Raw genomic sequence first — 11,859 nt, forward strand, 5'->3', positions numbered from 1 at the left:
ATCTCTAATTAATAACATAAATTGCATTTATAATAAGGCTAGAACTTGAGTCACGTCTAAACTTTCCTTCATATGCACTAGAAAGCAAGTGAACATTTTCGTGTTGTTCAACGGTTCAAACTTGTTAGTTTCGTGTGTTTCACCGATTCAAGCTTCTTGTTGGCTAACAACCATGTTTATTGGCATAATAAAAAACATTAATTTTTTTGTTTTATTAATGTTCAGGAAATAAATAAATTTAGCAGAATAATCAATGCTCACCAAACTACAAAACCTAGCTACTTGTTCAACATATTTAATTCATGTTCTTCTCACTTTCCCTCTCTAATAAGTTATCATTCGACATGTCTAGTCTCTATTTAGTGGGATGATTTATCATTATTAATGCCCTATAATTCCATACTTCTCACAACTTAGTTAACATCATCATTCCACCTTGACTCAATTGGACTTCACAACTTCAATATTTGTCCAATTTATATATTACACACACACACACACACATATATATTTGATTTATTTGTCCGAAAAGAATTTGTTTGCTAATTAAATTCTCGCCTTGACTTCAAATGTATAATGCGCTTTTAGTCATTGACATAGAAGATTTGCTGCACCAGGAAGCAAGTCAACATTTTCTTGAAATTTAAGGTAAAAACAATAATTAATGTTCAACAACTTAAAAAAGATAAATTAGTTATCAAATTTAACATACATATATATATATATATATATATATATATATGCTTATAATTTATATGATTAAATGACTAATTTGTTCATTTGTCCGAAAAGGATTTATTCGCGAATTAAATTCTCGCCGTTGAATATCATCACTGACCATATAAAATGCGCTTTTACCCATCCAAAAATCTAAGGACTAAGAAAAAATTAATGTTCAACAAAAAAAAAAAGCTAAATTAGTTATCAAATTTAATATATACATATATATATATATATGTATATGTATATATATGCATATGTTCAAATCTAAAAGCATGATCCAACTTATTATTAGACTATTAGTAACAGACTAACTTGTTAAAATTACATCAACAATATTAAAACGGATAAAAAAAAAAAGGTAGTGAAAATAAAATCGATTTATTCTTTTTTTTTTTTTTTCTTCCAGAATAAAATCGACTTATTCATTATTCAATTACCATCTCTGGGGACCAATCCTGGCTGCATCGCGGGGCACCAGTTGTCCCTGCGCCACCATCAACGACTTGTAGATCTCAACGATCATCCTCTCGTCGTACTCCTTGAGTGGGCCCTTCCCGAACCCTCCGATCCCGTCCCCGAGGGCCCCACCCATTCCTCCACCGTTGATCGCCCTGGAGCTCGCCAGCCGAAGCATCATATTAACGTAGGCGTCCCGCAGCCCAATCAGGAACTTCTTCGGCGAGAACCGCAGCTTCGGCGTGATCTTGATCCGCCAGAACCGCCTCCTCCTCCGGTTCGAACCGCCCGCCGCCAACTCCACCCGGTTCTTCCGCCTCCGACCGGTTCCGGTCAGCCGCTCGTACCCTCTCCTCCTCCAGTACCCCCTCAACCCCCTTAAACCCTCCATTATTAATTATTCTCTTCTCTCGCTCCTTTCTTTCCTTCCGTGTCTATATCAAACCAACCATTATATATACGTGTATATATTTGTAGAGAGAGAAAGTGGTGGAGAGAGAGGGGTGGGGATCATAAGTTTGTTTGTGTGAGTGTGTGATGAATAAATAAGTAGTGAGGAGTAGAAGAGTAGTGGTGGTGGGTTCATAAATGAGATGATGATACGTACCTGTATTTCTCACTTGTGTAGCTGGAGCTCTTTATTAAATTCAGACTTGGCACGTGTAAGATTCGGACAATCTCGGCCGTTCATTCTTTTATTTTATTTTATTTACGTCTCCACGCACTTTGTGCTTTGTGTAAAGTCGCGGATCTGGTTTTAGGATTTTGTGGGTCTTTAGGTTTTAATTTATACAAATTAATTACTCTTTTGAGTTATATATATGGAGTTTAAGACAAAAAGTACAGGGATTAAATGTAATATAAATATTTCATTCTTGAATTAAATCGTATAAATAGGTGTAATAAATGTTTTATGAATGTTGTTTTTCTTTTTTCCGGAGTCATGCTAAAGAATTTTTCATGTGGTCCAATTATATTTTACTAAATTAGGTATTAAAACCTAAATATAATTTTGAAAAATTAAAAACGAAAAGGGTTGGTTTAGATCCTTTTATTATATTGCAATATTTACAATAAATATTTGGCATATAGTTCAAAAAAATTATTGTGTACCCCCCACACGTTTTATGATATTACATTTAAAATATAAAATTTGAAATTTTGTTAAAGAAGAGATCGAAGTTAGTTTTAGTCATTGTATAATGACAATGACAATAGCACACAATATGACACAATGCCCCTCAAGTTGTTGTGAAAATATTGTTGGTAGGTCATTCCTAATATTTGTGTGTTCAGAATGATAATCCACCTCAATATATTTAGTCCACTCGTGATAAATTGAATTTGAAACAATATACGTTGCCGCTTGTTAATCACAAAATATTTTTGTCGGTTGAAATGAACTAAAGCTCCAAGCCAAATAACTTGTTTCTTACTAGCTAGTCTATGTTGCCAAATTTCTTCCAACAAAGATACAATATTCGGTTGTATTTCGATTAATTAGGCACTCGACCCAATCAACATTAGTGTAAATGTAAAATAATGGAATATTTGTGTCAATTCTTAGGCATACATATACATCTTCTCGGTCATCCGTTCAAATAATGCAAAATTCTATCGTCAACATTCATCTGATTAATATATTCTTTGGTGTATGCATAAATAAAATGACCAAACCAACTGTATATGAGTTACCAGGCTGAGAGTAATAGTAAAATAAATTAATCTACCTATTAATCTTTGAAATTGACCAATATCATAAAATAACACCATCGTCACTAAGCATATCGCCCCTGTTAATAAAACTTATCCCCACTATTAATAGAACTGTCCGATTATCTTACTTCCAATTTTAATTTTCTGTAACAAATCCAACAAGTACTTTCATTAATTAAGAAATATGTTCTTTATAGTAGGCAATTTTTAATTCAATAAATTACTTTAAAACTTATAAACCTTTAATAGCAAATTACTTGCGTGAAAAAGTCTTGAATTTATATATTTCATCTCGATTGTCACTAGTGATCATCTATCAACAACATAAACCAAAACAACATAGTATTGTAGAAATAAATTCACACCTGCTAGGTGATTTTTTTATTTCAAAATTATTTTATTTTATATAATATAATACATTTATGCTATTAGAAAGATTGGCTTAAAAAACAAAGATAATAAAAATACAATACTCGAGTCAAAATGCATTTATTACACATCCACCTTTATAGATTTAACCTCTCATGTAATATTTAAAAATGGAATAATATTATTAAGAGAGGACTCTGACAAGAGTCACGAGATTTTCATATTTAACTATTTTATTAAAAGATGTAATAAATAATTTATTTGACTTTTCATAGATTTTAAAAAGCTATCTCAATTTAGTCCATAGTTAAATGCAAGTGCTCATAACCCTAGTTGTTTTGATAGCATTACTCCTAAAGACGTGTTTGGCGGTGTGGAATTGGAACATTAGAATTAGAATTGATAAAATAAGAGAAAATTTTAATTCAAATTTCTGAATTACTTTTCTCCAATTTCATTAATTTCAATTTCAATTCCATCAAACCCAATACAACCCTAAAAGTTTTAAGAGGGCGAGCAACTTTGTCACATAAAGTCCACAGGGGCTTGGTTGAGTTGGTAAGGTATTGACTTGGACACCTATAGGTTCAAGATTCAAGCCTTGCCACTTTTATAAACTTTGACTTAACTTACTGTTTACAATGTGGGGCCGGAATCGGTAGCCGGAGATTTACCTGATAGCTACACACCCGAAAGGCGCGTGATTGCGTTGATTCCCACGTCATAAATAAATAAATAAATAAAAGCCCTTTGTCACCTAAAGTTGCAATCATGTCCCTAACCCTGAGTCCCATCCGTTTCTCTATGTCTTCTTAGGGGCATGATTCTATAAATGACAAAAATAAAAAATAAAAAATAAAAAGTAAAAAAAAATAAAATGATTAATAAAGATATGAGTTAATTAATCATTTTCATGCACTTAAAATCCACACACTAACCCACTTGGCAAAGCATGAAACACGACACTAACAAACACATATAAGGTACTATACACTGCATGACAACAATTCCACATGCTTATGCACTAGGGAAGTAATAAAATATAAAGTCACCTTCAAATTTATATTTTAACAGGTATTATAGTATCAAAATATTATATTTTAGCAATTCTGCTCTAATAGTGCATTTTATGCACAATATTATTTTTTTGACACAACCACTATTCTTTTTCAATTACCATTCCCACCATTCATATTTGCATTAGTAATATTAACATTAGGCACATTCCAAGTCAAGTTGTAGACATTAGAAACAAATTAAAATTAAACCTAATTAAAAAGAAGCAAAAATCTAAACTATCTGGTCAAAAAAGGACCAAAAAAAAAAAAAAAACACAAAAAAACAAAAACAAAATTTTTATAATTTTTTTACCACTATTTGTGAATTAAATTTTTTATATAATTCTTTTTTTCTTTTTCAAAAATTTATATATTATATATATATATGTATATTATATATATTTGATTATATTATTATTAAATATATATATTTAGGGCAAATCATTTCAGCCTCCCCAATCGCCTTCATCTCTATTCTCGTTCTCAACTCTGAGAACGACCCCCCTCTCTACAACTGCAAACTACAAAATCTATAAGAATTAGAAGTTCAAAACCCTTATATTTCAGTTTATCCATCTGTCTACAAGAATCCAAAGTTCAAAACCTATTACCTATATCAAAACCCATATCGGCGTATCATTTCAGATTGTTCAAAAAATCAAAACCCATATCTTTCAGTTTCCATCGCCTGCTGTTCCAGTTCGGGTTCGCCGTTCACAAGCTTCAGCCGCTGTCTCTCAACTCTCAAGCTTGCCCCCCTTTCTCTCTACAACTGCTAATCAAGGTCTGTAAGGGAAGAGAAAATACAAAAATCAAACAACAGAAGCAGGAGGTGGTGTTCGTCACCTTTAAGCACCGGTCACCGTCGATAATGGACGGTCGTTGCAGATGGATGAGAGAGAGAGAGAGACGGTCGTTGCAAATGGACGGGAGTGAGAGAGAGAGATGGCAAGCAACAAAATAAGACAAATATCAATTGCTATTTGCTTTGTTAGATTTGGCACCAAAAATGGCAAAGGCAAATTTTGGTAGGCCATATAACAGTTCATTGGAGAGCCCAATTTTAACCTACCTTCTATATTTTGAATTGGCAACTCATAAGGCAATCCTATTGGAGATGCTCTAACATGCTTTATCACTAAATCATGGCCTAACTTAAAAAAAAAATAACAAGTAGTCAAATTAAGCATGCTTTTAACATATAAAAACACCTTAACATGGAAACACATAGCATATGCTACTCGAGTCTATACACTATCTAGGTAAACTCTACCGGTCGAGAAGAATAGGAAAGATAAAGAAAAAAAAATTTGTACTTCACTTTTGTGATATCCAGTAAAAAATGAGGACGCATCTTAACTTTTGGGAAAGAAAAAAATAAAATGGTGTGGACCTTGCTATTTTTTCTTGAGTGATTTATGTGATACCCTTCGATTCTAGAGTCACGGGTAATCAAGTCCGAGCACAGAATATAAGGGATATCAAACAATTAAAATATAAACAAACATTTGAATACAAAAGGAATTAAGAATAAATAAATAAGCTGAAAAAAAAAACTAAATAAATAATTCTCAAAAAAAATAATAATTAAATAATTAAATAATAAAATCTTCTAATGCTCTTAATTTTATGTGCCGTATTTTGAAATTATGTGTATCACAGTTTATTCACAACTATTGGTACATTTAATGGTCTCCTGTGGCAGCCACTAAAAAAGTTCCCTGGGACACTTTCTAATTCAAGACAACGTTTTCCTACCCTCACTTTGTTGAAATAAATAAATGGTTGTGATTCAATCCATTTTTAGCTGACAATAAATTTTCTAACAGAAAAAAGAAAAAAGAAAAAATTAAATAAATAAAAATTAAAAATTAAGAGGTCCAGCACAGTAAAAAGATCAAATCAAGTAACTGAATTAAGTCCTTACTCATATATACATACGTGTGAAAAGGATTTGTTCACACAAAAATTGTAGATGATAGTTGGTAATAATGCTAAGGAGATTGTTTCACACGTATCAAGAATTTTGAGATCAATATCTAAGAGGAAAAACAAGTTATAGAAGGAATTCTCTCTAAAGAGATTAAGAGAGACAAGGCAGTGGTTTCATTACCCGGCCTGTGGTAGCTCGAGCTCATGAGTTACCTCTATTTGTCAAATTTTTTTTTTTTTTTTGGTGTGCTTTTTTAATGGCTAATTACTACCCCAATTTATGCTACTTTTTATCTAGTCAAAGATCTTTGATCATAAGGCTGGTCCTTCCGTTTACCCAACGGATCGAAAGTTTCACCCTCTAACAGATGGGACACCTGTAGATGGCCTGAGACAACTCATGCCTGTAATCAAGGTGGTAGTTGTGTCAATGCTTGTGCCTTGTCGTAAGAGCTCGGTTAAAGGTAATGAACATTTTCTCCCCCTTCATGCAAACCTCGAGTCAAGATGGTTCCTTGAATTCCAGCCATCTGTCCACTATTTCTTAGATTCCCGCGAATAGAAAGAGGGGAGGACTGAATTACCCTTGCCCTTGTGAGTTCAGCACAGCATTCGCTTTTCAGGGCCTAGTAGCTCAAGACTACTAGCTCTTATCACGACAGTGCCAAATAGGACCAATGATAGTCCAACTAGAATTGGCCAGCTGTACCTCATTTTTAGGAAGTGCCACGTGGGTCAGGACGTGGTAGATGTCTATCTACAGTAATCAATTAATCATACCAAAAAAAAAAAAAAGGGCTACTTCAATATGTATACATATGCATATACATGTACATATACATACTGAGAGAAGGGGGATGGACCATTATATATTGTCTTTCGAATTACCTAAAAAAAAAAAAAAAAAAAAACGTATAAAGATATTGTTGGTAGGAAATGGATCTTTTTCATGCAATTACTTGGTTCAAGTTACTTCAATTTTCTTTATGATTACTATTTCCACTTCCATGTATTCTCTCTCTATATGTATATGCATGCGTATAGAGAGAGAAGGGGGATGGATCATTAGATATTATCTTTAGAATTACAAAAACAGAAAGAAAGAGAAAAAGTAAGGGATATTGTAGGTAGGAGTGGAGCTTATTTTACATGCAATTAGTTGGTTTAAAGTTGTGGCCTCACGGGAAGATGATAAAGTGAGCATAATAATAAAACAGTTTCTGACTTCATGTAAAAGATGAGGCAAAAAGCAAAGCAAAGCAAGCGCTACTTAACTCTTTATCGAAGTAGCCCTTAGAGTCAATGAAATGGTGACCACCATATGTTTGTTGCCAATCCACAATCTTATGCAATCAAAAAGAGACAATGGCCACTTTCCAATTCATTTTCAGTAGGTTGGACCACTTGTACTTTTCGTTTTCTCTTTAAATGCGTCTTTATCTAATTTATTTATTTTTATTTGTTTAATTTATTTATCTGTCTATCAATATGTGGACATTTTAATGGCTCTATGTATGTATTTATACTTCTATGTTACTACATAAATGCGTATATATAGAGTTTATTTATATACTCTTTTATACTTTTATTTTACTTTTTAGTTTGAAATAAAGTGGACTTCGACCTTCGAATCAAACAAGAATTATATATATACCAATTTAATATTACCAATACCATTAATTGTAATAATAAAAGATAATTAGAAAAAAGAAAAAGAAAAAGAAAAAGAAAAAGAAAATCAATGATTACCATTACTCATCCCAATTTAACAAAATTTAATAAATTTTTTTGAGTAAGGTCTAATCTCAATGATTTGTAATTAATTTTCTGGAGCAAATTACATATATTATTATTTGTACAATTTGTTTTATTTGAAGGCCTAACTCAATATAACTGGTAGGCAATATTTGTGCTCTAAAATTCTTTTAACACTAGGCTCCGTTTGTTTGAACATAAAATATTTTTTAGAAAATATTTTTTTTATTTTCTGGTGTTTGGTTGTCGTAAAATATTTACGGAAAAAAAAAACGTTAAAATTTAACAAAAGTAATTTATCCATAAATTTTTAACAAGTTATTATACATACCCAGTCCGATAGACTCGACCTCAATTTCGACGTAAACCTTTGTCAAATACCGACAAAGTAAAAATAAAAAAATATTTTACCTAAAATATAAATATATTTTTCAAAAAGAATATTTTACGTCGAAACAAACGGAATCTAATATTTTTTTATTATTTTTTTGTGAGTGAGAGTAGAGCTAGGTTGACTATTTTTTTAACGACCGAAAAATAATTTATTTGATTGACAAAGTTATAGAAAAGTTAAGGAAGGATAAATAAAAGAAAAGAAAAAGCCAATTTTATATAATATTCCTTCGTTTGTTTAAGAATATTTTCTCTTTTAATGATCTGATTGAAATGTTAGTTTGGTTTTTTTGTTGTATTAGTTGAACCAAGAGACTTCTAGTTGAGCTCGATTTCGGTTCATATATATTTTTGTGAACTACATGTTATTTTATATTTTTTCATCCTTGTTGCTCCCTGTGTTCTACAAAAAAGTCTCTTTTGGGAGCTTAAATTTTTAAGAGCTTAGTTTTTAAAGTTTTTTTGTTTATTTATTTTAGTAGTAGGGAATGAATTTTAAAATATATCAACCTTTTTATGGTAGGTAAATTAAGAATATTAAAAAAAATAGTACATTAGATTTTGAATTAGAAAAATTACTTGGGAACAAAAAAAAAAATGAATACTTTTTGTGAGACGGAAGGAATATATTTTAAAATATATCATTCTTATTGTGGGTAAACTAAGGATATTAAAAAAAGTAGTACATTAAATTTTAAATTAAAATAGTTATTTTGAAACAGTCAAAAATTAAAAAAAGGTGAATATTTTTTTAAAGACGGAAAGAATATATTTTTACTTCGATACAGGAGCTGCACATGTTTATGATTTAAATTCTCGTTATCGAGAAAATTGAATTATGCTGATTTGATTTCACAATTCATAATTTTCATCCTTTTATCCGCATATATGATCTATTGTAGAACACAATTAATTTTTAAAAGAAAAAAAAAATTGTTTGTGATTCTCAACGTGACTTGTAGCATGCTATGAAAAAATAAATGCAAACCGCAAAATATAGGTCAAAGCACCTAATTTTTTTATTTTCCTCGTCTTTTCTTGGAGAATTAATGAGTGTTCTTGAGTTCAAACAATCTTTGAATGCAAATTATTAAACAATCTTTGAATGCAAATTATTAAATGTAGATACCAGTATTCAATGGGAAGTGACATGAGAGTGATAGCTTAACAACTTTGTCAATTCTCTAAACAAAAAACAATTAGCGGATCGATAACGTAGGACCAGAATAATTGGAGGATTACTTTGGACGTCATAGTTTTATAATGTTGGCATTTCATGAGATCACTGTCAATCTTTTTCATACATTCACAACTACATGTAATAACTCTTACCGGAGCATCATCTTATTGATGCTTTGGATACATGGGAATAATCCAAAATTTTCAAAGTTTGACCTCTTATCAGCCTAATAATATGTCAGATATGGTAAACCCTATGGAGAGAAATTAGATAATTTGCACATATCAAATTCTCAGAACAACATTCTTACATGCCTAACCGTGACATCAATGACCACATTCACTGGATTCCATCACCAAACAAGACTTATTTCCTAAAGCATGCAATTTACTCCATTACCCCTACCAATCCAGAAGTCCACTGCCACATGCTTGTATGGTTTAGCCAATCAGTACCTAAACATTCATTCTGTCTATGACTAACAATACAAAAACAAAATGTGCGTCCCATGTCAAAGTGGAGCCAAAAATCACGACCATTTGTTTTCTTTACATCATTTGCATTCTTTACATGATATCATCCATCCTCAACGCTTCCTTATTAATTAATTTCTCTTTATTTATTTATTTATTTTTAGTTCTTTCTTATTGACCGAAACACAAATTGATTTAAGCAATTCATCTGAAAATAACAAACCGCAAGGATCAACTAATGATCCTCATTCTGTTCATCACTCGACTAGTCCAACAAATTAATTGGCTAGGCTCTCTTCAGATTGCATCAATTTTAATGCTCATCTGGCAAGTATTGCTCTTATAGTTCCTTCATTCAATATGGATTGGAGCAACTAATCACATGTGTTCCACTTTATTGTTATTTTCTTCTTATAAATCATGTCCAACTTCGTCGTTTGTTCAACTTTCAGATGGGTCAAAGAGGACGATTAGATAGGGTAATGTTCATGAAGGGCTGTACTACTTTCAAGTGGCTTTAGCAATGATAGTTATTAAATCACCATCCATTGATCTTTGGCATTGGCGGCTGAGACACTTATCTTATCATACTTTGCATAATTTAACTAAAGATGTTTTCTTTATATCTTGCTCACAAAATAAAGTTTGTGAAATTTGTCCACAAGCAAAACAAAGGCGTTTGCCGTTCCCTTCTAGTTCTATCACTTACTAGTAGGCCTTTCATTTTAATTCATTGTGACATATGTGGTCTTTTTCTCAGCCATCTTTGAATGGTTCTCGCTATTTTTTTAAGTATTGTTGATGATTTTAGTCGATGTACTTGGATTTATCTTATGCATGTCAAGTCTGAAACTAAAAATATTTTGCAGTCTTTTTTTAAGATGGTTAAGACTCAATTTCAATCTCGTATATACTCTCTTTATTCAGGAAGTGGTACAAAAATATTTTCACAAATATAACAAGTTCGATCTGACAATGGTTCCGAATTTATTTCCAAAGATATGCAAAAGTTTTTTTTTCCGACCTTGGCGTCATTCATCAACGTAGTTGCATTGCCACTCCGCAACAAAATAGTGTCATAGAGCGTAAACATCGTCATCTTCTTGAAGCTGTTGGAAAATATATATGTTTCATGTGACATTTAAGATATAACAACCCTTATACTAATATGCTATGAGATAATTAACAATATGCTAAGAAATGATTAATTAAATATACAACTATATATGTAATTAAATATATAAAATAAAGCAATAAATTAATAAATAATAAATAAAGAACCTATACCGAGGCTAGTATTGAATACTATGTCCTTAGGACAATTTGCGCCCCGTATGGTGCTGACGGACTCAATGATGTTTGTCTCCTAGGATACAACGGTCTACATCCACCAGTAGCAGCACTACAAACTCGTGGATACGGCGAACCTCCTCTATGTAATACTCTTTTTAACTCAAAAAAAAAAAAATGCATCTATATATAATATATAAGGGTGTGTTTGGTAGGGTTGATTTGGATGGATAGGGAGAGAAAAGAAAAGAAAGGATAGGGTGGGAGTGTGTTTGGGTGGGTTAAGTGGAGAGAAAAGAGACGATACAGAAAGATAGGGAGGGATAGCTCCCTCATTTGCTTTCTCTCCCAATTTGAGAAGATAGGGAGAGAAAGGATAGTAAAGTTAGTGATGAATTATAAATACCAAAAATACCCTCTATAAATCAACATACAAAAAAATTATTCCATTTATGTCCCAATTATATAATTATCCTCTGGGGAATTGAACGAAGGCAGTTAGAATATTCTTGTT

The 11,859-nt window shown here is 31.7% G+C and overlaps 1 protein-coding gene across 1 annotated transcript; it reads right to left on the reverse strand.

The window, feature by feature from the left end:
* Nucleotides 1–980: 980 nt before the first annotated feature.
* Nucleotides 981–1,778, reverse strand: LOC132306278 (uncharacterized). The gene has a single exon (XM_059803612.1). The coding sequence runs from the start codon at nucleotides 1,568–1,570 to the stop codon at nucleotides 1,157–1,159; it is 414 nt and encodes a 137-aa protein (XP_059659595.1). The 5' UTR covers nucleotides 1,571–1,778; the 3' UTR covers nucleotides 981–1,156.
* Nucleotides 1,779–11,859: the final 10,081 nt, after the last annotated feature.

The sequence above is a fragment of the Cornus florida genome, unplaced genomic scaffold (assembly GCF_030987335.1).
Source record: "Cornus florida cultivar Cherokee Brave unplaced genomic scaffold, ASM3098733v1 CherokeeBrave_3.0.0_Hap2_Chr05, whole genome shotgun sequence".
In the NCBI taxonomy this organism is placed as follows: domain Eukaryota; kingdom Viridiplantae; phylum Streptophyta; class Magnoliopsida; order Cornales; family Cornaceae; genus Cornus; species Cornus florida.

What these genes read in the sequence shown, in the direction of transcription:
- LOC132306278 (XM_059803612.1), bottom strand. Translation starts at nt 1,570, where the DNA reads ATGGAGGGTTTAAGGGGGTTGAGGGGGTACTGGAGGAGGAGAGGGTAC.